This window comes from Cucumis sativus, chromosome 6, assembly GCF_000004075.3.
Source record: "Cucumis sativus cultivar 9930 chromosome 6, Cucumber_9930_V3, whole genome shotgun sequence".
NCBI lineage: Eukaryota > Viridiplantae > Streptophyta > Magnoliopsida > Cucurbitales > Cucurbitaceae > Cucumis > Cucumis sativus.
In genome coordinates this window covers 10,328,209-10,355,123 of record NC_026660.2, presented here as the reverse complement: position 1 = coordinate 10,355,123, position 26,915 = coordinate 10,328,209, and the positions used below count along the sequence as shown (strand labels likewise).

At 32.3% G+C, this 26,915-nt stretch overlaps 3 protein-coding genes and 2 long non-coding RNA genes across 5 annotated transcripts; 2 read left to right on the top strand and 3 right to left on the bottom strand.

Annotated features, from left to right (window-relative positions):
* Positions 1 to 38: 38 nt before the first annotated feature.
* LOC116404417 lies at positions 39 to 1,999 on the bottom strand. The gene is made up of 2 exons (XR_004217268.1): positions 1,627 to 1,999; positions 39 to 394 (listed from the first exon to the last, which is right to left on the bottom strand). It is a non-coding gene; the product is annotated as an uncharacterized LOC116404417 (long non-coding RNA).
* A 4,511-nt stretch (positions 2,000 to 6,510) lies between these two features.
* Positions 6,511 to 8,129, top strand: LOC101219496 (heavy metal-associated isoprenylated plant protein 3). Its single transcript, XM_004145710.3, has 5 exons — positions 6,511 to 6,666; positions 6,764 to 6,860; positions 6,943 to 7,160; positions 7,332 to 7,419; positions 7,500 to 8,129. The coding sequence occupies exons 1-5, from the start codon at positions 6,658 to 6,660 to the stop codon at positions 7,889 to 7,891; spliced, it is 804 nt and encodes a 267-aa protein (XP_004145758.1). The 5' UTR covers positions 6,511 to 6,657; the 3' UTR covers positions 7,892 to 8,129.
* A 1,335-nt stretch (positions 8,130 to 9,464) lies between these two features.
* LOC116404467 lies at positions 9,465 to 11,780 on the bottom strand. The gene is made up of 2 exons (XR_004217312.1): positions 10,475 to 11,780; positions 9,465 to 10,231 (listed from the first exon to the last, which is right to left on the bottom strand). It is a non-coding gene; the product is annotated as an uncharacterized LOC116404467 (long non-coding RNA).
* A 1,088-nt stretch (positions 11,781 to 12,868) lies between these two features.
* On the top strand, positions 12,869 to 16,313 carry LOC101219258 (ABC transporter F family member 1). Its single transcript, XM_004145709.3, has 6 exons — positions 12,869 to 13,072; positions 13,161 to 13,395; positions 13,851 to 13,924; positions 14,013 to 14,223; positions 14,300 to 14,534; positions 14,842 to 16,313. Exons 2-6 carry the CDS (start codon positions 13,168 to 13,170, stop codon positions 15,897 to 15,899), a joined length of 1,806 nt encoding a protein of 601 aa, XP_004145757.1. The 5' UTR covers positions 12,869 to 13,072; positions 13,161 to 13,167; the 3' UTR covers positions 15,900 to 16,313.
* Positions 16,314 to 18,570: 2,257 nt separating this feature from the next.
* Positions 18,571 to 19,412, bottom strand: LOC101212725 (auxin-responsive protein SAUR50). Its single transcript, XM_004145768.3, has one exon. It carries the CDS (start codon positions 19,342 to 19,344, stop codon positions 18,937 to 18,939), a length of 408 nt encoding a protein of 135 aa, XP_004145816.1. The 5' UTR covers positions 19,345 to 19,412; the 3' UTR covers positions 18,571 to 18,936.
* Between the last annotated feature and the right edge of the window lie 7,503 nt (positions 19,413 to 26,915).

The window sequence follows — 26,915 nt, the reverse complement described above, 5'->3', positions numbered from 1 at the left end:
TTTCTTCATCTTTTGGGCAGTTTTTATTCAATTTATGATTTAAGAGAACTCATCTTTTGGGCAGTTTTTATTTAATTTGTGATTTAAGAGACAAACGTTCTGTTACAAACCTAAATTCATTTTCGTTTTTTCATATTATACTCTTAAGAAGAACAAGTGTTTTGACATTGCAACAAAACGTATCAATTCTAAAAGGTAAGGTTTTAATCTCAATAAACTTTTTGGATACATAAGAGATAAATTGAGAGGTATATCTTACCTAAAAAAACAACTATATACTAGAGAAATAGTCAATCTAGAATGATCAACCAAGAAATCCAACAAATTAAACAAACAAATTACACCACACATGAATTATGATGGTGAAGTGAAGTAGTAGAATTTGCTTCCTTCCCTACACAAACAAAATCAATTGTCACTCAAATTAGTTTTCAACGGAAAAAGCAAACCTTGATATCTACCCTTCACTGTCAGCCAATGCAAAAAAAAAAAAAAAAAAAAAAAAAAAAAAAAAAAAGAATAATCGTAAGCAATTCACAAAACCTTGCTGGGCAACTGGTGAATATCTGAATCAATTTATGAAAAATTGATCAGCTTGTAAAACCAACATAACTCAATTTACAAATTTTTATACTTGTACAGTAATAATAATTATTGTGACCAAATACATACATTCTGATCTATTAGTTAGTGTAGAAAATAAAACTGAATTAATTGTTCCAAATATACAAAATTATATGGGGACAAAACAGTAATAGGTGCCTTGATTTATATTCTAATAAACTTAGGATCAAAGCACAAGGAATTTGTCCAAATACCAAATTACATCAATGGCCCTTTTTCTTACACCTCTGCAATTCATCAGACAGTGAAGAACACAGGAGAGACTCTGATTTACAAATAAAAATATGCAATAACGAAACAATCAAGTTTATTTATTTACCATTAATTTGTTAATTTATGTAAATTCTATATATGTTCTTTCAGATCCTACACTTCTATGTCATATGCTAAATTTTTGTTGATGTTAATTTGTATTTTCCTTTCAAAAATTAAAAGCCCATAAATATGGTTTAGTTTTATCAATGAATTTTGCCTCAAATTTACCTGAAATTTAACATTTTAAAATGCTTTTTTCTCCCACCAAAATAATCTACTTAAATTATATGTTATGATTGCATGGGCTATACCTTTCTCAATTATTTAAGTAATTATGTGGGGGTTACATTTTTTGTTTTTAATTTTCCTAATCAGCCATCTTTAATATATATATATATGTTGTGGGAAATAAAGGGAGGAAAAATTTAGGGCTGACACTGTTCAAAGAAGAAATTTAAACTTCACATTATTCATTATTCCCAGTTTATTATCTTATGATCTTTTTTCTAAAATTCCAAAAGAAAATTATAAAAAAAAAAAAAGAGAGAGAGAGAAAAAGAAAAACCCTCAAATAAATTGTAACTAAAAATCTCGTGACCAAGAAATATAATTAAATGATTTATGTGCATGTAAATATATATCTAAGATAATGAAATGTCAAGATCTCTGGATCTGCATGTAAATAGAAAAAGGAAGAAAATCCAGAATAAGTGTGAGGAATAAAAGAAGAAGAACAAATGGGTTTACCTTTAAAAGGAGGAGGAGGAAAAAAGCGGAGACGATGGCGGTGGCAGTGGAGGAGGAGGGAAAGCCAAGATGGCATTCACTTGCAGAAGCACCTGCACCTCAATGGCCTTGTTAGAGAAAAATCAAAGATGAAGGTGTAGGTGCAAATGCAGGTGAAGGCTAACAATTTGGCCATATTTTCCTTCTTTATTTCTTCGATTTGATCTTCAAAGCTAATATATATATATATATATATATACATATTAAATATATAAGCATTGGTATGTGATTGAGTATGTAATAAAGTTATTGAATTTTAGAGAATGGAAATATAATATATGGTTATGTGGGGAAAGGGAGAAGAAAAGAAAATGTGGAATTAGGGCTTAGAAGAGATAAGGATGTGAAGAGGGAAGCTAGATTTATTTATTTAATTATGGTACAGTTTTAGGACAGAAGTGGTTCTCTTTGCCCACGTGATCCAAACCCTCCTCCCCACGTGGCTTTTCTTCCTTTCTTCAATCAACTTTTGACACCTGTACTTTACCACCTGATCTCTGCCCCTCGGACCACATCCTCCACTCTCTCCTCTCTCCTTTTCTTTTTTATTTATTTAATTCATTCATCACACACCTAAGTGGGGATCTTTTTTTCCCCTAAATTTTCAAAAAATTTCTCTCTCTTTTTTTTTTTTTTTTATATATATATCTATGAATATTCGAGTTCTCGAAACCAGTAAGAAAATCATTTCGACCTTTTATTTTATCTTTTACATTTAAGTAAAATCTAGGGTTGACAGGAATTGAAGCCACGAGTTTTTAGAATTTGTTGGGTAAATTTGAAAATTGAAAGTTAAGATGGAGTATAATTGTAGTAATAATAGGAAATAGGAAATAGGAAATAGGAAAGGAGCATTAGAGAGAGAGAGAGCTGAGAGTCGTAGTTGGGGCCTGGGGGGTAAAAAGTGAAATAAAAAGAAATAATGATATTGTAAGGAAGTGGCTGGAATAATTGTGTGGGGATGGCTAGAAAGGACAAATGGATTTTATTCTATCGAGAAAAAAAGTGATATATTTATATATATTTTTACGGCCATTCTTTGAAAAGACAAATATACCCTCCAACGCGTGAACCACAACAACTCACGTCAGATTCTCTCTTCTTCTAATTTGGAATTTGGATGGATGCCAATTTTCTCTTTATATTTTCAAATTCATTCACCTCTCCCTTTTCGTTTTTATTGTTTTTTCAATCTCTCTTTCCTACCTTTTCTTTTTCGCCTTAATTCCTCTACTTTTCCATCCACATTAATGTTGATGCCAAAACTCAACCAAAAAACCTCTATTCCCTTCGGCTCAAACTTTTCAATTCATCCATAATTTTATATATAAATAAATAGTTTAAAACGGATTTGAAAGTCAAAATCATCCCTTAAGGACAAAAAATGTTAATCTACTAAAACTCCAAATTTGATGTTCATGTGTTCTATCTTCTATGTGGAGTGTATGCATTTGAAAGATTGAGTGACAAATATGAATCCAAATGTAGGTAAACAAACCAAAGACAGAGATGATCACAATCAGAACGATGTTATTTCTTACTTTTATAAAGAAAAGAAGAGAAAGAAAGAAATAAAGAATATTAGGACAAAGTTTTAAAACGGAGGTAGGGACATAAAATTGAGAATGGTTGGAAACTGAAAGCCAAAATTGTACAACGTGAGTTTGAAACAAAAAAATTTGAAAGCAATTTTGGTCGTAAGCTATATAATATAGAAACGTGGCTAAACATGGACAACTGGAACCATCTCTAAAATAGTTCTATTCTACTACTGACTACCGTACAGTGGCAACAAGACAAATATACCCTTCCTGACTTCATAGTCATACCATAAATTATTTCATCATTCATTGTTTCTCCCCAGATATTTCTTCCATTGCTACTGGCCTCATAAATCATAACTTTATTATGTTTCTATATATTTATATATTCTTCTTTTACATGGTGTCCCACTCTCCATTGTCTTTTTTCTGGGTATAACCGTAAAACAAAACAAAACAAAAAAATCCATTTTATTGGCTTTAGTTTTCTAAATTCAAATCAAAGTTTGCATTCGTTTTCTGCAATTTTAGAAAAAGTCTGTGTTTGGTGTTTATAGCCAATATCAAGAACAAACCCCATCTCAATTTGCTCAACACCATTATTCACATCACTTTCTTACCTAAACAAAATTGGTTTCAGTAACCAACAAACAAAATTAAGCAAATTTGTTTTTCTCGAATTAGAGGCAAACAACAAAACCTTGTATGTATATTAGGTTTAGCTACAATTTTCGTCCAGCTGGTATCCAATCCATCATTAATGGGCTGGGCGCCCACTGGAGAGTAAGTTTCGTTTGAGTATCGTCTTTCTAACGGGCCAGCCCAAGGTTCGACTCATTTATTTGTAGGCCCATTTAAAATATGCCTTATATCCACTTTGACACTTCTAAGAGTAGAGAAATATTTGTTATTAGAGATGTTGTTGACGGAACGTGGTTAGGGATGGCTTCTTCCTCTCCATCTCATCTCTCCCCTCCTACAATTTTTTTCCTTATAATTTTGTATTTTTTTAATTCAAAAAACCAATTAACTTAAACAATTAAATTGAGCAGTTTTAATTAAATAGATCATCACAAATTAAATGTATGCAACAATCATTAAGCAATTAAATTTGAAATTTAAACATAATACTTATACAATAACAAAAAGTATATGGATGATTTGTTAGAGGAAATAATGTTTGTCCACTCCCTCCTCTTTTGCCCGACTAAACTAGCGATGGAAAAGTGAACATCAGCCACCAAATTTCTCAACTTGTAAGCAAAAAGCCAAAACCAACACAATAATATTAAAATAAAATTTAAAACTAAAATTAAACATCTCATTTCATAACCATTTTCTTATTCATATTTCTATTTATTTTCCCACCCATCTTTTCTTACTTCTAATAATTCCTAAATAAAAATTTAAATTTCCAATAAATTTTTGTTTAACGGATATTTTTAAATATAACAAAATGAACTAACTTATTTACAAATATGAAAGATTTTTACATACATGCATCTATTATTTTAACGACAGACACTAATGAATGACTTCATAGGTCTATAACAACCTGACATCTTTTCTCTAATACTTTTTTTTATAAGTGTATTTGTAAATATTTCAAATAATTTTACCATTTGAAACAAATTTTCAAAGTTTAAAGACTTATTTAACATCTTATGACATAGATACCATGAGCATATAAGCTTGTAACTAAACATAAGAAAATGATGCAACCCCTCGTCATTGATGGATAAAAACCTATGAGAAAAGAAAAGTTTTCTTACTAGTTCTAAAAGTGATGGTAAAAGTTTATGTGCTTGTCTGATTTCTCATAATCAAATGAAGATCTCTCATGAACATATGAACGTGTTAACAAACACAAGATCTACGATTCAAATATATTGTCTTCATTCTAAAGTAATAAATAAATAACTAGAAAGTGTTAGCAACCTAAACGTGTGTGTATATATTATCTTGATTTTAGACATTGAGAATGACGAATGGCCAACCGGCTATAGACCAAACATGGAAGCTTCTAAGCATGCTCTCCATAAGGAGTCGTAAATAGATTGAACAACACACATGACCCACTACCCAAAGTAAACCCTTGACTTCATATTATACTTCTTTTGACTAGTAGAACCCTCCTTTTTTTAATAACAATGTTATTTATTTACTCACAAACATGATGGTGATGTCTCCATCTTCTTTCATTTTTCATGCAAATACTTTATTAATTATACAACTTCATTCTTATTCCTATCAACTTTCACACCTCAATGCCTTCTTAGGTATATATTGATATAATCTTTGTATCTACATGTTAGAGGTTCAATCTTCTTTTCTTTCTTATAATTGATGTACTAAAAAAGAAAAAAAATTGCACATTCATTGTTCTATAACAAAATATTAGTTGATGCATGAACTTGTTAAGCTTACGTTGTATCCATTTAAGTTATAAATTAATAAAATATATCTTTTCAAACCTTAGTTAATTTACACATCTTTTTGGCAATGGTGGGATTAACATCATGTGAGAGATTTATAATTAAATTAAACTTAACATCATTCTTTTAGTCGATTATTCTTAAATTATATAATGTGTGAATAAATCACTTCTTTACAAATTTAAAACAATGAATCATATTCGTTTAATTGCTAACATGATGTGGCCATCATCTTTATGAATAATTAGAATTTAAATTAAAAAATGCATAAATCGAGTCATGAGAAATTTCATCGTAATCTTTATGCACAACGATATGTCAATTGGCTTCATTAATGAGTCAATTCAATTGTGAAAAAAAAAGAAAGAAAGAAAGAAAGAAAGTAAAGAAGACTTCACTTTTCAAGTCTTCGTAAAGAAAGAGAAAGTTCCCTGATTTTTGTAGTGAAGAAAAAGAAAATCATTACATGGGAAGAAAAACTTCACTACTAAAAGATTAGTTTTTTGTAATTATTATTATTACCATCTATCAATAAATAAAAAAAATTAAACCTCTACATCATATGTAAGGAATTTTAATTTAAAATCTGTCGTCCTGAAGTACACACACTAAATTTAATTTAAGAAAAAAGAACATAAATATAAACCTAATTATCGTTCTAATAAATATCTTATTTTATTTTCATTAAAAAATAAAAGAAAAATATCTAATAATGGATTACCAAAAACTTAGAATAATTGATTTAAACAACAAAACTTAGCAAACTATCTATTAAAAATATACCTAAATCTTATTTGTTTAGTTTTTATTTTCTTAAAAATTATGAACATATAGTTTTAATTAAAAAAAAGTAGGTGAAAAGCCGTGGAAGCATCCACTTCATCTTCCCCGTCTTCACCGCGTCTTCGCCTTTATAAATTACTCCCCACTTCACTCCCACTTCTTCCACAAACCCAAATTCATCTCTTCAACTTCAACTCACAAACCCCAACAGATCTCCATTCCCAATCCTTACAATGGGCGAGGTCACATTCTCATTCTTCTTCTTCCTTTCATCTAATCCTCACTACTTCTTTCATCAATTTCTCACACTCATTTCCCCTGTTTTCTCTCTCTTTTCAGAAAAAGAATGATGACACCACCACCGCCGTCTTCAAGATCGATATCCACTGCGAGGGCTGCGCCAACAAGCTCAGAAGGTCCGTCCGACAAATCCCAGGTACATCGATATTCCATTCCCAATTCCATATCACATTACCATTCCAAACCCCACAATAACACTCCCATGTTCTTCAATTCAGGTGTTTCCAGAGTCAGAGCAGACTGGGAGGCCAATAAGCTTACGGTGATCGGGAAATTCGACCCGGCTAAGCTCCGAGATTATCTCGCTGATAAAGAAACCAAGAAAATCGACATTGTGTCATCGGAAAGCAAGAAAGAAAAGGAGTCGACGAAGAAACAGGACGATGAAAAACCGGATAAGAAAACAGAGGACAAGAAGCAGCCGAAAGACAAAGAGGTGGGTGTGGGTGGGTGAAGAAATAGCTAATGTGCGCGTTCATCAATGGCGCATGTTAGAGAAATACAACTGTCAATATTTAAGTTAATTGCTGTCCGTCAAGTCAACTTTGGACTTTTCTTTTTTTCAATACCATTTTAACTGATTAAAAATTCAAAAATTTCCGACCAGATTCCGGTGACGACGGCGACGTTGAAGGTGGAACTTCACTGCCAGGGTTGCATCGAGAAGATTTACAAAGTTGTATCCAGAACAAAGGGTAAGTTTTACTTTTTCAGTTTAAAGTAATGTCCGAATGGGAAAAGATAATTAATGGGCTTTGTTTTTTGTCGGTTGCAGGAGTGGAAGACATGGCGATTGAGAGACAAAAGGATTTAGTAATGGTGAAAGGGAAAATGGACGTGAAAGCTTTGATTGAGAACTTGGAAGAGAAACTGAAGCGGAAAGTCGCAGTGGTGGTACCCAAAAAGGATAAAGACGAGGGAGCAAAGGGAGGAGACGGCGGCGATAAGAACAAGACCGGAGGAGAGGTAGCTCAAGGGGGAGGAGCAATGGAAGGAAACCGGCTTGATTACGTGGCAGTTCCGGTTCCGGGTTATGGATACGGGTACGGATACGGATACGGGTATGGAAATGGTGGATTTGTTGGACAACATATGCCTCCTGCTCAACCCTTGATTTCCCCTCAAATGTTTAGCGATGAGAACCCGAATGCTTGCTCCGTTATGTAACAAATAATATTAGTTTTTTTTATTTATTTTTTAAAAAATGTAATTTGTCATTGAATTTTGTAAGACTTTATTCCAATTTTTCTTTAGAGTCTTGTTAGAAGTTTTATAAATAATAGTGTAATTTTGTTTATTTGTGTTTGTTGTATTTATTATCGTTTTGACTATTTAAGGTAAGAAAGGGAAATGCTTCATATGCAAATAAGGTTAAAAAATATTTGGTGATGCTATTCATAAATTCCATTGGAGTGCTTCTATCCTTGGTTTTTTATAAGCAAATTCAACCGTTCATGTTTTAGTTTCTCATAGTCGTATGCATGCATATTCAAATCAAAAGTGCGAATAAGAATTGAATTATTATTTTTATTTTTATTATTATTATTTTTGTAGTTTTTGAATTAAAAAAAGTTTGTTATAATTAAACGGTGGGTAGTGTTTTGTCATGGGAATAAAAAGGGAGATAAAAGTTGGAATTAAAAGTGTAAAACATTGAGCCAAAATGCATACTACCAAAGAGGTGGCAATTCATGGTGACGTCCAGCCACCAAAGACTTCTACCCAATCTTTTATCAAATCAAGCCGTGGGTTGGATTTTGGCTGCATATATTTTTTTTTATTGCATCTGTTTTGCTTTTAAAAAGTGAAGGTTATGAAGATATGAAATTAAGGTAAAAGTGGATATATATCAAAGTTGATCTACAAAGGACTAAATATATATGAGGAGAAGAAAAAATCCATGTTAAATGCTACAAAGAAAGACTTTGATGATTTACAAGTGGACGGCAGTCATATAACATCAACATTTAAGGGTTGATTGAAAACGAGAGCCTATTTTAAATAATTCCTACTTTTGTCCCCACTATGCCAATTTTTTGAAAAAGGTAATTGTATTATTCAAGTGGATGTGGCAAAAAAGACTATCAACAATGAAATGTGTTATGATACTTTTTGTGTTATTAGAAGAAATTCGTTCAAAATGAGAAAACCAAAGCTACTAGACAAAAGTGTTATTGCTACCACTAGTTAGGCAAAGGTCTTTAGGGTGAAAGCTCAACTAAGAGCCTGTAGCTTTAACTATACTTGAAGTAGTTACATAGGTAAAGTTAAATATTGCTAGTGTAAGGAAAAAAAAAAACACGAATGCGTAAGGTAATGTGACAAGCTCGTGCACTCTCTTTAATGCAGTCCTTGGCTTTCTATCAATAATTGAATATCTTGCTTGTAAATGGAATCTTGCCTTTTTAGTCAGAAAAAAGGGTTTTGCTCTTTCTTCCCATTTTGTTTGGATTGGGAAAATAGCTTTTCTTCTTTCTCCCTGTTTGAACATACTTATCTCTAAGTGAAAATCTCCCATGTGATACTCTGGTCAAATCATTGTTTAAAGCCTAATCATTTTATAGAAGATAAGATTTAACATTCATAACGAAGTTCTTATGAAATGGAATCATCCTTCAGAAAACTGAAAGACTTGATTATTATCTTTTATTCTACAATTCTTCCACGCAACAGTTGCATATCAGACAGCACGGGCAAGAAAGAGACAGCCTCTTAAACCAGAAAACCAAAGCTAATCTAATGGAGAAAAAGGAAACTAAGTAATACATGGAAGAAAAAGGAGAAAGTAAGGTAGAGTTGTGATGATCATAAAAGGTCATTTCACTGTGATATAACATCATCATTACCCCAAGTGGGTTGTGGTATCACTATCACTATGCCACCATTTAAGAAGTGGAGATAAAAAGTTGTCTCTATTTCATAAACTTCCAAATATCATTAGTGAGTGATGTTTAATCTGATTGTAACTAATAAAGATAGTTCCTTCCATTTTAGCATTCCATTTTAGCAGTATCTAGTTTTTTCTCATGACTGGTTGAGCTCTAGTCATCTAGGGAAGGACGATAAGATTGCCTTAGGAGCTTATTGAGAGCTCAACCGAGATGGCTCGTCAACATTGTTGTCGAGTATACGTTTAACTCTGTTATTCTTGAGCGAATTCACTATAGCCCAGATTTTTGTGCCGTTTTTAAATCCTTTCTTCTCGATTTCCTTGTTTATGTCTGCATGAATGCCTCTTCCTTGCCCCTGTCTGAGACCATCGACTTTGAGTCACGTAGCCAACACCTCTCCAACAATGGCTGCTGCCTTAGCATTGCAAGACCGGCCACATTCAAGTGAGCCTTGGATGGAGTGTTCGACTGTGGATGCAGTTGCGACAATCCGTCCATTATTTCTATCTACCACATTAGCTGTCATGCACTTCAAAGATATGAATAACCGTAGCACATAGGACTTTCTTACTGTCATTCACAGCAGCGAATTTCTCAAAAGCCCTGTTCGAATCACCTATCCAAAATGTTAAAATGTCCCATGAGTTTTCAAACTAGCAAAAATGGTATGCTAAACAGAAAATATATGTATTGCTCGAAATGCTTGATGATAAGCATAAACACATGTTTATTTATTTATTTTTTAAATTTATAATTTTCCATTCAAAGCTAATAATATTATAACACTTAAGAACAAAAACATTGTACCAAAATAAGGCATTTGGATCCATGTCCTTCACATAACATAAAATTTTCTTACCTTGTGCCTCCTCAAACCAGTAACCATGTTTCACATAACCTAAAATCTTCCATCCCTCCCACCAAAAAGTAAAGAAATATTCCTACAGTCTCAATCTCCATTGACCATATCCTTCTCTGATGCCATGAATAAACTTTGTAGAGTATAATCGATAGGTTTTGGGTGGCATTGGGATGGAATCTAACTAATATCAGCATTGCCTGTTTTTCAATTATTTATTTTCAGAACCAAAAAGGTGATAAGCACCTATTTAGTAGCCAACGCTAGAAGATACACTAGGAAAAAGAAGAAGATATGGTCGGAGCAATATTTAGCAATATTTTAGGGATTTTTCAAATTGTGGAACAATGTTAGTTTTGGTGCCTCCATGGAGGTCTTTAGACAATTATTCCTCCTTCTATGTTTTTTCTATTTTTTGTATCTACGAGTGTCTAAGCCAACTTACATACACCTAAACTAACATTATGAAGTAATATGCTTTACCCTACAAGATTTTGGTGTCAATGATATTAAATCTTAGGTAGGTAGTTACTATGGATGAATGAACCTATAACCTTTTAGCCTTTTATCAAGGTCATATCCCTCTATTTACCACTTGATCGACCTATGATGGTTGTTCCTCCTCTTGAGTCACCTCCAATTAGTTGAGTGCCTTATTTATTTATTGTACAGCAACTACTCAAGGTAGGTTAGATTCCCAGTATTCAGTGAAATATTCATTTCTTATACAAAAATGTTCTTATTAGAATATATCAATGGTTCTGGGCTTTCTAATTTTCATCATCCATAACTTCATGGGCCAAAAATTTTGGGGTAAATTTTTCTGAACACAACCACGGAACAAACTACCAAAGCACTAACAATTTGATTGCAAATTCACGTAGATATAAAGAAACAATGCTGTTGTGCACTAGCCAGAGAAAAACACTAATACAATATAAACAACAATGGAAAACCAAGTTGTCAAATACTAACTCATAACCAACAACATTAAGATAGTGCCCCTTCCAAGTTACAAACCAAAAGAATGGAAGTAGTCAATGGAGGTGCAACAGATGATTAAATACTAACAAGTTGATGAAACTTGAAAGTTCTTCACGAGTGCTAAGTTACAAAAAAAAAAAAAACCATCAGCAAAATTTGCAATAAGTCAAAGGTTATCCATCCTCAAAATTGAATTAATGAAGTTTTATCTCAAAAGCTAGGAGAAGAGTAGCCTCTTCTATTCCCATAGGTTTTTCAACGTGGGATTCTCAACATCTCAACATTGTCAACCATTACTTAAATTTACATAAAAACAGAGTGTAGTTTACAGAACCATGTGATATCACAAAACCAGCAAATGAGATAAAAGTTCGTTCGTTTATATATATGCATAATAATCCAGCTCTAACTCGGAAGAAATAAGGATGCAGATTGCGTATGAGATGAAGCCATTAACTAAGACAACGAACAAATTACAAGTGTATGCATAAAATCTGATGTGGTAAATTTAGGCTTCGTTGTAACCATTTCCAATCAAAATGCAGAATAAAATCACACCATAAGAGTCGAGAAACCAAAAAGGCGAAGAAAATTATATGAACTTTGTTGCAATATTCTAGAACATTACCAAGAACCTACAATGATCATGTAACAACAGCCAAATTCTCAATAAACTAAGCTTATCAGCTGAATAATAAGTATTGCATCAGACAATTCATTCAAATACAGTCATTCGACAAAGTATAACTGTGCTAAATTTAAAGAAAAAATCTAGAATTCTGAGGAATCTTAATTCTAAGAAGTCCTAAAATAAGGCAGCCTCCCTCTTCTCTTCTTTTTCTTTCTTTCTTTCCCCTCCCTCTTCCCATCATAAATCGAAAAGAACCCATCTTTCAACTTCGTGTTAAAGTCTTTCTGTTTCATTGATCTTAAGTTTTGGGTTTGGTCTGTTGTTTCTTTTCAGTCCACCCATGGCGGTCGAACAGAGAAACCATGAAAAAAGATGCAGAATCCTCATTAGTGGCTCATTTAAGCTCACTAACAATGAACTAGAACCCATTCAAATAAACCTATCGCTCCCATTTCATCAACATCCATAAGAATAAACGCAGTGCAGACTGCAGGGTGATTGGTTTACCTTGAAAAGGAAGCGGAAGGGATGGTCAGAAGATGAGAAACAATGAACACAGAACGATGATCGGCTTCTTGATGAAGAAAAAGTACACAGGCCCATGGGCTTCATAATGGGTATAATTGGGCCGAGACTAAAAGGTCAAGTGCTCCGTACCCAGCCCAATATAAATATGTAAATATGTAAATTGTGAGGGCATTAGAATTAAGAGAGTCAGTCGGCTACGCAACCAGAAGAAGGGCTATAAAAGGACACGTGGAAAGATGGAGGAGGGTTATAAAAAGCAAGCCCCAGCCTCCTGAATCACAGAACCTTGAACCCTTGATCCGCATCGCATTACCATTTACGCGTCGCAGGTCTAAAGAGCACAACAAAAGCGCCGTGAGAGACGAAGAGCGATTTCTTCAAGCCCTAGATCTGCTTCCTCTTCTCACTCGCTCTGTCGGTCTCGCTTCTCCTTCCATCTTCTTTCGCCATCTAAGGTATGTTTATGTGTTAACGATTTTTCTTCGTGTCTTTTGATTTTATTTCGATTGTGTTTTTAGGGTTTCTTTTTTTCTAATCTATTAGGTTAAGTATGGTTTCCGACGCGAGTAAGAAGAAAGCGGCTCAGAAGAAGGCGGCTGCGGCAGCCAAGCGAGGAGGAAAGGCAGCGGCGGCGGCTGCTTCTTCCAAGGCGGCAGCGGCAGCGGCTGAATCACAAAATGGAGTTGATAAGTTGGCCAATGGAGTTGACGCTCTTCAGTTATCCGATCGGACTTGTACTGGTGTGCTTTGTTCACATCCTCTATCCAGGGATATCCGAGTAAGCCCTAATTTTATTCTAGAATCTGATTCATGTGTATCTGTTGATTGTTTTTTTTAAAAGAACAGAAAAGACCATGGACTATGTTACTTGAATAATACCTGGAGAATATTTTATTTTACTTTTTTATAACATGTTTATTCTTCACATGATACTTTTCTTGCGTCTTGGGCATTAGATTTTTCTTCGTTGTATTGTTTTTTCCTCCATTGGATTTAATTGAAATAGTTTCTTATAAATGAAGCATCTGTCGGATGATGCACAATGTTTCTCAAGTTCGAAAGAAAAGTTGTTGGATTGTATGTGTATAACCTACGACTCATTAGCATTTGAAAATTGATTTTTGTTCATTTAATCGATTTTTCTTTGTTACATTTGGAAATAATGTTGTGCCATTAGGGAAGTGTGAGCAATGAAGCTGGTAATTATTTCCTTACAATGTGTGCTTTTTGCAGATAGAATCTTTATCAGTTACCTTTCATGGGCATGATCTTATTGTTGATTCTGAGCTGGAGCTCAATTATGGCAGGTTTGCTTATGATTATTATCGGCATGGATAATTCTATTTTCATATGTATTCTCATGGTTAAGTTTAATATTTACAATTTATTTTTCAGACGTTATGGTTTGCTTGGATTGAATGGATGTGGTAAATCTACACTTCTTGCGGCAATAGGTTGTCGTGAGCTTCCTATTCCAGAACACATGGATATATATCACCTTTCTCGAGAGATTGAAGCTTCTGACATGTCTTCACTTGAGGCTGTTATAAGTTGTGATGAGGAGAGGTTGAAGTTGGAGCAGGAGGCAGAATCCTTGGCTGCACAAGTATGTAAATTAAATTAAGTTTCTAGGATCTAAAAATTTACTTGTACTCATTATCTGTTTTTCTATTTCAATTTAGGATGATGGAGGTGGGGAGCAACTTGATCGTATCTATGAACGTTTAGAGGCATTGGATGCAGCCACTGCAGAAAAACGGGCTGCTGAAATCCTGTATGGTCTTGGGTTTAACAAGCAGATGCAAGCGAAGAAAACTCGAGACTTTTCTGGTGGTTGGAGGATGAGGATTGCCTTAGCTCGTGCCTTATTCATGAATCCTACTGTCCTCCTACTGGATGAACCAACTAATCATTTAGGTATATTTTATTTGTTCAGTGGTATTTTTTGTGTAAATATCTGGATGGTATTCTGGTTGGCTAATCATTTTGGTTCATGCTTTCTGCTATCTTTAACTTCCTTTTGGTGTGAACGTGCTCTGGCTATAGAGGGTGTTAGAAGTATAGTTTAGTAAATTAAGGTTGGATCTTTGCAAGTACTACTGCCAAAACATATTATTAAACCCATGTACATGTTATTTGAGTCCATTAGCGTATCTCATCTAGCTAATTATTTTTTCTGTTTTCGACTGTCTGATGTGTATCTTATTAATTTTCTCAATTACAGATCTAGAGGCTTGTGTCTGGCTGGAAGAAAATTTAAAGAAATTTGACCGGATCCTGGTTGTGGTTTCGCATTCCCAGGACTTTCTTAACGGTGTCTGCACAAACATTATTCACATGCAGAACAGAAAGTTAAAGATCTATACAGGTAACTATGATCAGTATGTTCAGACCCGTTCTGAACTGGAAGAGAATCAGATGAAAATGTATAAGTGGGAACAGGACCAGATTGCTTCCATGAAAGAGTATATTGCTAGATTTGGTCACGGGTCAGCGAAATTAGCTCGGCAGGCGCAAAGTAAGGAGAAAACACTGGCAAAAATGGAGAGGGGTGGCCTTACTGAAAAGGTGGTGAGAGACAAGGTTCTTGTCTTCCGCTTTGTTGATGTTGGGAAGCTTCCCCCACCGGTTCTCCAGTTTGTGGAAGTAACGTTTGGCTATACCCCTGACAATCTAATCTACAGGAATCTTGACTTTGGAGTTGATTTGGACTCTCGGGTAGCTTTGGTTGGACCCAATGGTGCTGGAAAGAGTACCCTGTTGAAGCTGATGACAGGGGACCTGGTTCCTCTAGATGGCATGGTCCGAAGACACAACCACCTCAGGATTGCCCAGTTTCATCAACATTTAGCCGAGAAACTAGACTTGGAAGTGTCTGCTCTCCAGTTTATGATACGAGAGTACCCAGGAAATGAAGAAGAGAAGATGAGAGGAGCAATTGGGAAGTTTGGGCTCTCCGGCAAAGCTCAAGTGATGCCAATGAAGAATTTGTCTGATGGGCAGAGGAGCCGTGTTATATTCGCCTGGTTGGCATGGAGACAACCCCACCTGTTATTGCTTGATGAACCCACAAATCATTTGGATATTGAGACTATTGATTCACTGGCAGAGGCACTGAATGAATGGGATGGAGGTTTGGTTCTTGTAAGTCACGATTTTAGGCTTATAAACCAAGTGGCCGAGGAGATATGGGTGTGCGAGAATCAAGCTGTAACCAAATGGGAGGGTGACATTATGGACTTCAAGGCACACTTGAAGATGAAGGCTGGATTAGCTGATTAAAGCTGTAAAATCGTGGAGTTTACCTTATTAAAATCTCTATACCATAGACCGTGGCTTATGGGCCAGCATGTGTGCTTGATGTGCCTGACACAACAAGCCAAAGGTCTTTTGAACACATGATGGGGCTTGGTTATTGTTTCGAGCCAGGAATTTTAACGGGCGTAGTAGGTAATTAAATGTTTTTGTTTAATCATTCAAATGTTACCCCTATATCTTTTAGTTGGTTTTTGAACCAACTAGATAGAGCCAATATGATGTCTAATTATTTATGTTTAGACAGACAGCGTGCGAGACTACAAACAGACAGACTCTTTTATTTTTGGTTTTGTTTTCTTATTTGATTCCACCCGAGCTTACCTAAGTAATGTAGCAAAGCGAGCTTGTAATCAATAATATTTTGAGATTTTTGCCGTATGTGGTGGTGGTGCCATGATAAGCTATTTTGTTTTTACTATTATCTCTTGGATGGAAACAAATGAAAAAAGGAACTCCAATGTCTGTCCTTTTCTTCTATATAAACACGTTATGTTGAAATGAACATTTTTTACATCTTCAAATAAATAATCATATCCCAGATGAAATCACATTTTTCCATCAAATCAACGACTACATCATCACACCTGTCCTGTGTTAGGTCGTTGGCAATGGAGTAGCACTTAGTTGGGTTAGCCATCTTTTTGAGGCCTTGCCGTGTGGGCTCTTTGGCTTGATGTCGAGTCCCGAGTTCTCTCCTTCTTTCTAAAGTTTATTTTATTAAGGTGGATAGGTTGATACTAGTGAGTGGTGCTAAAGAATAAAAGTATTAGTATCGTGAATGTATCAACGTCAATTGATGGAGAGTTGTTCATTTTAACTTGGTCACAGTGAAAACAACAAATTAATTTCCTGGTGTTTGGATCCTGTTGTTCTTATTCTTCCACGTCTTTCATAGTTTATCTCACATCTCTTGCTTTTCATGTAGTAGGGTAGGTGTAGTGTTGAGATTCGAAATACACAAGAAATATGGCTTTGGAGATTATTCACTTTTTGGTGATGTGAAATGAGGATGTTTATACTGGAATTTTGCTGAAAGACTTTTACGTTGGACGAGTGGTATGACAACTCTAGGAGTGATTATGATTTAATTAATTTTTTTAACAAAAGTTTAAATTAAATTAAATAAGAAAAGGTTTTATGAAATATAGTATCCAATCAAACACAACCAACAAAAATATCAAACTAAAATTAAATGCAAAAGTAATTAAAACACAACCAACAAAAATATCAAACTAAAATTAAATGCAAAAGTAATTAGAAAAGAGTTAAAAAGAAGATACTAATTTTATACTTGTTTGATTAAACTTATATATATTTCTTTGGATTTTGATTGAATTTTTTTTTTTGATTATTTCCACAAATTAGAGTCGAACCAATCCTTTCCATGGGCTAGGATCCAACCGTTATAACTTACAATATGCTGAAGTTTTAAAAAACTATCTAAAAAAGTGAGTATACAATTTTGAGCTTTCACAACAATTAATCCTCACAATAAATTCTCTCAAAGACAAAATTAAAAGAATGAAAATTAAAAGTTTCAGAGAGAATAACAACGGTGACTTTAAAATGAATAAAGTTGTTAAAAATTTTGGAAAAAAATGAAGTATTTAAAAAGAAAGAAAAAATATTGATATTCAAAATCATTTTAGGTCAAACGTACGTAAAAGAAAATTGAATGGTTGTGATTTAAACTAAATTAGCTGACACAAACACAAATAATAATATAATAATATCTTTTTAAAAATAATTTGCGCTCAAATAAAACAAACTTACCATTTTAAAAGGAAAACTAGCACAAAGATAAATAATAATATAATAATATGTTAGTCTTTAAAATAATTTGTTTAAAACCCGATAAAATAACTTTACATTTTCTTTAAACTAGCCGTTAGACACAAAGATAAATAATAATATTAAATTTATTTTCTTTAAAAGTCGTATGTGTTACTCCTCCTTTGCTCCAGGTAGCTTTGTCTAGCTAATTGGTTCAAATTGATTATTTATTTGGCTGCCATGTCACAATCTCATGTATTTTTCTGTTAGGCTTCTTTTAGTAATATTTTCTTTGTTTGAATTTCGATTTGGGTGATTCAAGAGACGTCAAAATCACTGCTCCAAGCTCTACGTTATGAACTATTCAAAATAATAAAATTGTTAATACAAAACTCAGATTTGTTATCAACAAAACATTAACTAATTAATTTGAGATTAAGAGCCAAAAAATCAATAGTTTACACTCTAATGATTTTAGGGTTATTTATTTTTAACGTTCAACGTTGTTGGACTTTAGACCAAGTATAGCTATATGTATGTTTATGAGTTTGGCTTAAACTTGGAAGTACTGACATTTCATTTTTGGGGCGTTTAATGTTCGTGGACAATCTTATTGATGGACTTTGGATCTTGCCAATAATCATCAGCATAACTAGCATAGATAAATTGAGATGTGTGATATGAATAAAGTTACTAACCACAGCCTACTAAAACTTGTTTATGTGAATCATGAGATTGTAGCGGACGTGAGAGTTTATATATATGAATGCGAAACTATGACATTGGTATATAGGTATATGATTGTGTTATGATAATATCAAATTAAAAGTAAAGAAGGTAGTTATTTTTAAAGTATAAAAGATCACAAAACCACAACTTATTTATTTGATCTAAACATTTTTCCACACAATTTAAAGAGAGTTGAAAGAAGAGTAACCCACAGAAAATAGAAAACAAGATACACCATTTTTTAAACACATAAGAATACCAAATTGAGAGACCAAATTATTAAACACAACACAACTGAGAATAATGAACATGTTATCAAATGGCCATAAAACTTTGATTAGCCATTCTCAAAATACCAAATTTTCGATTTGGTAAAAAGTTTTACAAAGGCCACGACGAGTTGAAGCCACAAAAAAAAACAACCTCTCTTGATATCTTCTTGGGTCATTTCAATAGCTTCAAAACCCCCCATGGTTATACTGTTTCTCCAATCTCACCATCACCAAATGCACCCATTCTCCTCCTCCTCTTCCACCCATTCCTCCGCCAAGATTCGCTCGAGCTCACTTGGTCGACACGGTACAGTCAGCGCCCCTTCATGATCAAATCCATACTCCTCCGCTGCAGCCTCTAGAAGCCTTAAAAATGTTGGATTTGTCAAGCAACTCAACGGAACGACAAACCGTTTTGGCTCCTCGGCATCAACTGCCACTACCGCAAAATGCCCTTCTTTGACATCTTCCGGTACCGGAGTACTGGATTCATCATCCCCAACTGCATAATCACACTCATCTTGACCAGAATCAGACCTTCGACCTAAAGAGAGGCTTCTTTGAAGCTTCCCAACGGCGGTCTTGAGCTTTACAATGCCATTTTTCTTCTTGGCTATGGTCACATGCTTAGCCATATTGGAAGTTAATGGCAATGTGTGGAATAATTCTACAAAAAGTTTGGTCCTTGTTATGTGGGTGTTCAATGAATTTATATTATGGTGTTTGTGGGTTGGTCAAATAATTTAAAAAGATCGATCAAAATAGTGAAATTGAATGGAAGTTGATAGGATATTTAATTTTTATATTTCTCAAAGGAAAAAAAGAGCAAAAAAGGAAAATTGTGATTGGACAGAGATACAAGTTTGGGAGTTGAGTTCGAAGACCATAGCATGTGAGTACGTCACTTTCAGCATTCCATGAAATGTCTCAATTGTTAGTCATGTCTGTCTCTAAATAATTCAAGATCCATTTTTCCTCTCACAATTTACTTTTATTTTATCTATTTTTGTATTAATAATCTATCTCCATTTGAATGTATAAATGGTCTTTCTCCTCAACCGTAGATTAGATTGAGAATAATCAATGAACATTGTTTCAAGAGTTCACTAGGGATACATGTAAGGTTTGAAACATCGATGTCAAAAAATATATCTATATATATGCAAGGATCCAAAATATATAACAACATCATGAAGAAAAGCTTAAAAGAAATGAAAGCAATTGTCTATGTATTGACAAGATCTTTGTTGATTTATGCTTGTTGAGATATAATATATTTCACTCTTAACAAGCAGTTTATTTAAGATAAGTAAAGATAATGTAACAATACTCTTGTAAGAGATGCAAGAAAATACCTAATCTGAATTTTGAATTTTGAATCTTGAGTTTTCATCTCTCCTTGTCAAAAATTATGGTTGAAAAGAAGGTACATAATGTTTAGTAATGTTTTGTACTAGTACTAGGCATTACTAGGCATTTGTTATATAAAATAATTAAAGAGATGACCCATTTGATCACTAATGTTGATTATATGCTTGTGCTTGTGTTGTGGTATGTTTTTTAATTGTCTCCCTGTCCAATAAGGGTCAATTATTATCTGATTTGGTCTTTAACTAATTTAACAGTTTTTTTCTTGTTTAATTATTGATTAGAAACATGAACACACACACACACATTCAAAGTACAAGGGGAAAACTATATATATATATATATGGTGATGATCAGCCATTCCCTAGCCTCTAATTTCTATCATTATCTCATCCTGTCTCATATAAACATCCAACTTATAAGTAATCAATTAAGGTGGATATAAACAAGAAAGGGATTAAATTATATATCCAATTATATTATTCAAAAATAAAATTACAAGATGTAGTACTGAAATATGGAGTACAATATAGAAAAAAACAATTCCTTTTGCTAAAATGAAAACAGTACATTATGAAAATATCATCTATATATAGTTGTTGTACCCTAAAAAAAGATCTTAAAATAAATCCACTTCACCATTATGATAAATTTAATGTCTATTTTGTCCTTTGTATTTTGTAATATTATGAATAAATAAATATAGAAGAGTAATATTTAAGTACAAGGCTGCAGTACTTAACACAACATACTGTCCTAATTTTACATGAGCAAATGACACTTTTAATTTGACAGCTGCCTCGACTATATATATTTATATATAGATAGATAGGTGCAACTAGATGTGTTCTCCAAATATAGAATTAATGAGTAAATTTCAATATAATATAGTAAAAAATAGTGAACTGTGTATATATAATTTAAAAATATTTAGGTAGTATCAAAATCTTTTTAATTTCTTTTTTTGGGGTGTGAGACATGCATATGTAGAAATATATATGTGGGGAATTTAAGGGGCCCTAGCTTGTTAAATTTTAAACTTTTTCAAATGTTTCTTTCATCAGTGAAAGTATTCCAACAAAAAGGCAGAAAAGCCAACAAAAATAAACTCTCTAACCCTTTTGCACATGCATGCAGTTGCATGGGGGGATCTAACATAGCTGTCACATTATTATATTTTTCTTCATATATTAAAACCCTATAGATAACTCCATTTTTTTCTTTTGGAAATAAATTGTAAATTTAATTGTTATATAAAGTGAAACAAAAATCAAACATATATGATAGTAAGAATGAGAATCAAGCCAATTGTCTTGACATTTTGTTCCTTTACTCATTCCGCATGCCTATGTTATATAAAGAATGGGAATGTACACATCTTTCTAATTTTTATTATTATTTTCATAAATGTTTCTAATTGTAGGTTTATTTAGACCAAAACATCCAAATCTAACATTAAACCACAACTTGATTGATGAAGATCAAAACAATAATAAGATAAAAAAAGAAATATATACGAGATCCAAATGGGTTCAACAAAAGAAGCTAATTTGGACCAACACATCCTGTGAAGCACATGTAAATCACTCGTTTGGTCTCGATCTTAAAAAAGTAATTCGGAGGGGGTCTAGGTTAATAGCTTTTAAGAAAAAGCAAGTAGCTACTAGTTTATGGAGTGTGTGTGACAAACATTATTTAGAAGTGACAAACATTGTTTAGAACTTCATTTTTAATTTTGTTAGAATAATGTTCTTTCATAAACTACAAATTTACAAAGGCCTTACTTAGATAATTTATAGTTTTTTATGTCAATAGTTTCAAATTTATTTCACCCCGTGAGATATTGAACGGTTTTCATTCAAACGATCACTTCAACAAAAAGGGTTTGTGACGACAGTTATTTTCTATCGCAAATAAAATATGTGACAGTTATTTACAGTTTTAGTATCACTTGTTATGGAAAGTCTTTCCATGACAATTTTAAAACTGTCACAATAAATATTTTCATGACAGAAAATAAATGTCATTATTTATTATTTTATGACAACATATAACTGTCATCATTTGCATATTAAAGACAGTTACAAAAATGTCACGAATTCGTTTATTATGACATTTTTTCCTGTCAAAGATATGCCAATCGTGTCAGTTTTTATGAAAGCAAATATCATTGTTTTGATATTGACGATAGTTACAAAATATCATGAATTCGTATATTATGACATTTTTTTTCCGTCAAGGATAGATCAATTGTGATAGTTTTTTATAAAATTAAATTATCGTTGTTTCGATATTGACGACAGTTAGAAAATGTCACAAATTCGTGAATTATGACATTTTTTCTGTCGTATATTCTTCAATTACTACATTTTTTTACAATAAAATACATGTCTTGTTCTTTTTACCATTACACTAACCAGTTCAATAACAATAATGTTCTAATACATCACACCCATATGAAAATAAAGAATAAACACTTTAATATATATACGTAATAATACACCTCGTAATATTTGTACATTCATTCATTGATAACCTTTCTTTTTTGTTAAAAGGTTCCGGCCCTTAATTCGAAATGAACAAACAAAAATGAAGATGCAATCCTGAAACAATGATGGTTCATGGATTATAGTTCAGTGTATACTTCATAAATATGGAATTCAGTGTATAATTTGTAGCACAAAATAAAACAATGCAAGTCTCGTACGTCACTGCAACTTTGCTTCCTATTAAAATAATTGTTATTATCATAATAATAAGATTATGGTATTGAAAATTAAGCATCTAAGAAGCATCCTATATAGTATATATCTATTGACCACTAACTCAACTTGACAACAACAAACCAACTGCTTTAGTAACAATACTTGAGCACAATTAAACAAAGCATGTTATTGTACATTATTCTATTAGAACAAAATCTAACTTTGACTAAAGTGAATATAAAGGATATATTCTATATTAATATTAATGGCAGTTTTCAGACCACAACTCTCGTAATCATATATTATTCTAAGAATCATATTAACAACTTACAGTCCCTTAATATTAGAAATATCAAATAACAAATTAGCTAACTTCAAGAGGTATATTTAAAAAAAAAATCACGGTTAAACATGACTTTAGACTAAAAACATTTTTTTATCTTATTTGAAAGATCCAAAGGATTTGAGGATTATTCAACATTATTAACAAGAACATGAATAAAAGAGAATGAGTGACTTGAAAAGATGGAGATTTACAAGCAAGAGAACAATCGGACATCGCCAATATTGAATAAAGATGGAAGACAATGTGACATCCAAACAGGCATGGATTGTTGAGATGATTCGGCTACTGCAGAACTCAAAAGATGGATTTGGAAATACTACTTTTCTTAACAAAATGAAACCCAATGTCCATGAACTTGATTATTTACTAGCATGATTTAAAAGAAACAATTAATAATACGACCATGTTTGTTTTATAACTAAAAACAAGAAACATAAAAATGGAATAACAAAAAAAATGGAAAATGTAGATTGACATGAGGAAGATGATTGTAAACAAAAATAGAATCTTTTTAAGTATAGCAAAAAGGTTTCTTCTTAGCAAAGCCAAAAATGATTTGTGAGTTTTCTTTTGAAAAATTGAAGAAAATGAGAAGGAGAGAAACACCACATATGGAAATTTTCTCTTTCTATACTAAATCAATGGAAAACTCATCCTTCATCTATACTAAATCTTTTTTGCAATTTTAGAACTAAATACTTTTGAAAAAATCAAGGTGATAGATGATGGTTAAAGGTAAAATCAAAACGTTGCAAACATGAAGTATTTCATCAAATTAAGGAAGGTGTAGTATATTATTATCCACCTATACATGTTGATAATATATAATAAGAAGATTTTTGTGTTGAATTGAAATCACCTGAGAGCTGGCCCTGATTTGAGTTGGAAATCATACATACATATATGTATACATATATATTTATATAAATTCAATTGGTTTTTCTTGGCAGGTTCCTATAACTGTTGAACAACAAAGAAAATAAGCTTTTTGGAGTTTGTTGGAATTTCATTTCTGAATAATATATATTATGGTACCATCTCTTTTTAACCTAAATATTTTGTTTTCAAGTTAGGAGACAATATGGGGAAGGACCTGTCAACTTTTTATTTATTAATGTACTTTAATTTCTAACATAATCAAACTGTTTTTTTTTTTCTTTTTTCCTCTTTCAATTTCTTTAAAATGGAAAATTATGATCAAGAAGATCTTAACAGAAGTTTGATTGGATTGCTTTGATTTTTGTAATTCCAAGTCATTAAATACATTTGCTAATGTTTAGTTTCTCGCTTTACATACATATATACATATATAATGTTATTAATTATAAGATTTCAATCGACCACAAAAATTTTACTTCACTCTATTCTTTAAGTATGTCTTGAGAAGTATTAAATTTTAGTTTAGGTAGGACATGTCGTCAAGGGTATCTTTAGTCAAAGTTCCAATCCAAAGCTAATAAGTGATCTTGGTGTCAAGTCCAAGAGAATTGAGAAATAGACACACATCACAAAAGGAAAAAGTCATAATATTTCAAATTTCAAGCCAACTAATTAAGGTGAATTAATTATACTAAACGAAAAGAATTAAGTTGTGCGTGATAACTCGGATGTCGTTCTTCAACCTCAAGGTCGTAACTCTCTAATGTGAAAAGTGTAATATTATAGAAAAAAACGTTTATAAAAGGAGCCAAATCCCACTATTCAAGAGATAAAAAGAAGTAAGTAATAAGTAGATGATGAGTACTCTGATGATCTCACTCACTCATTTTCATTTATTTCATTATTTATTCTATGTTTTTACTTACTTGAAAAAATAAATTATTCCTTTTGCTTAGAAATGAAAAAAAAAAAAAGAAAAGAATAATAGGAAAGGGAAAGGGGTGGTTGATGAAAGGTAAGAGGAAGAGATCCTGAGCATTGGTAGAGATATGGATGGAGGGCGTGTGAAGAGGCACGTATTAAATACACGAGGAAGAGTACAGACAAGGCGTTGTACAAATCCAAATGCTAGGTTGTACAACCGATCCATCTCTTTAACCTCAACCAGGCCGGCCCACCGGCCCAATTAATTCCTTTTCAGATTATTGTCCCACACCACACATGTCCCTCCCAACACTAAATTATTCATTTAATTTCATAGTTCCAACTCCATCTAAAAAAGAAAAGAAAATAAAAACATTAATTATTAATTCCTTCGATTCCAAAGAAAAAAAAAAAAAGAAAAGAGAAAACCACAATTAATTCCCACCATCCTCCTTTATTTGTGTGGAAGCAAACTTTCTAAAAAGATACAGCTATTTCATTAGTTTAGTTGCTTCTTCCTATCTTCGCATTTTTTTATTTTATTTTTTAAATACATCGTATTTACTATTTACTATTCTTGCAAAATAAATGGTTGATTTTTTAAATAAAAAGAATAAAAATAAAATCTTGAATCAAATTTAACTATAATTTTAGTCAAACTAGAAAAATCATCTCATTACTGATCTAAATAGGGGTAATTTTCTCTATTTGTGTGACACGATAATAAGAGTGGGTAGTGAATAATTTATAGGTGTTTTAAACTCAAACTAAATGAATTTTTAGGGATTAAATATGAGTTATTTTAGCTCAGTCTTCTTAGCCTTATTTTTACAAAATGAAAAAATAGTTATTTGAATTATTAAAAGGGGCAGACATGTTTGAGTTTGTGGGGCAAGGGGCAGGAGATATGGGCAGGGTCTGGGATTCAATTCCACGTGTGAGGAAGGCTGTGACTTGGACCAATCAAATTTAGTTCTCACGTTCAACCATTTGTAAAACGACACTTGTCACCATCAATCTTAGTGTTTGAACTGGTCAACAAATTCCTCTACGCGAAGGCAATGCCTTTTCTTTTTCTAACTATCGCTTTTTCTTTCTCTCTTTCCTTATTTTTTTTCTCTCCTTTAATTTAATAGTGACTATTTTTGCAATTCATTCGAGTATTTTTGTTTTGATACTAAATAACTGCCTCTTTCTTTAATTAAGATCTTCTTCCAATAATTAATTATTTATTTTTAACAAGATTTTGTATTAAATCATTTAAAGTATATTATGTTTTCTCTGTTGCCAAAATAAGCTTTGTTAAATCATGAAGTTTTAACAGCTATCACCCGTTGATTGGATATATATATATATTTCATAATATGATAAAATGTTTGTAATGTTATTTATTATTTAAAACACTTTCTATTGATAAAGTTTAAATATAAATGATTTTTTTTTCTAATAAAACATTGTTTAGAATATGTTTGTAGATTAAAAAGAAATATTAGTGTTGTATTTGGTTCGTGATCCAAAACTATTTTGAAAAACAAATAATTTAGTAGAAAATAGAAACAAATTCTTATTTTCTTTATTGTATTTAAAATTTTGAAATTTAGATTTAAAATTTATTTTTGATGGTAAATTTGATAATACAATAATGTATATAATGTTTACAATTTTTGAAAACAAGATCTAAAAAGAAAGAAAACCATAATTTCTTGTTTTAAAAATTTGGTTCAACTATTACTGTAAATATTAATTTATATATATATGGAAAGAAGATGCATTAAACTTGGAAGAAAAAGAGGGAGAACACAGCATTGCTCCTACACAAGTTGGCCGGGAAGATCAAACAACCAGAAAAAAGAAAAAAAGAAAAAGTTTCTACTAATTTGTATTAATCTTAAGTGTAGAAGAGCTACATTTTAATTAAATTCCAAAAATTGGTTAGTTCGAGTGTTGTTTTTTTATTGATGAAATTGAAGGATATTATTGTTGT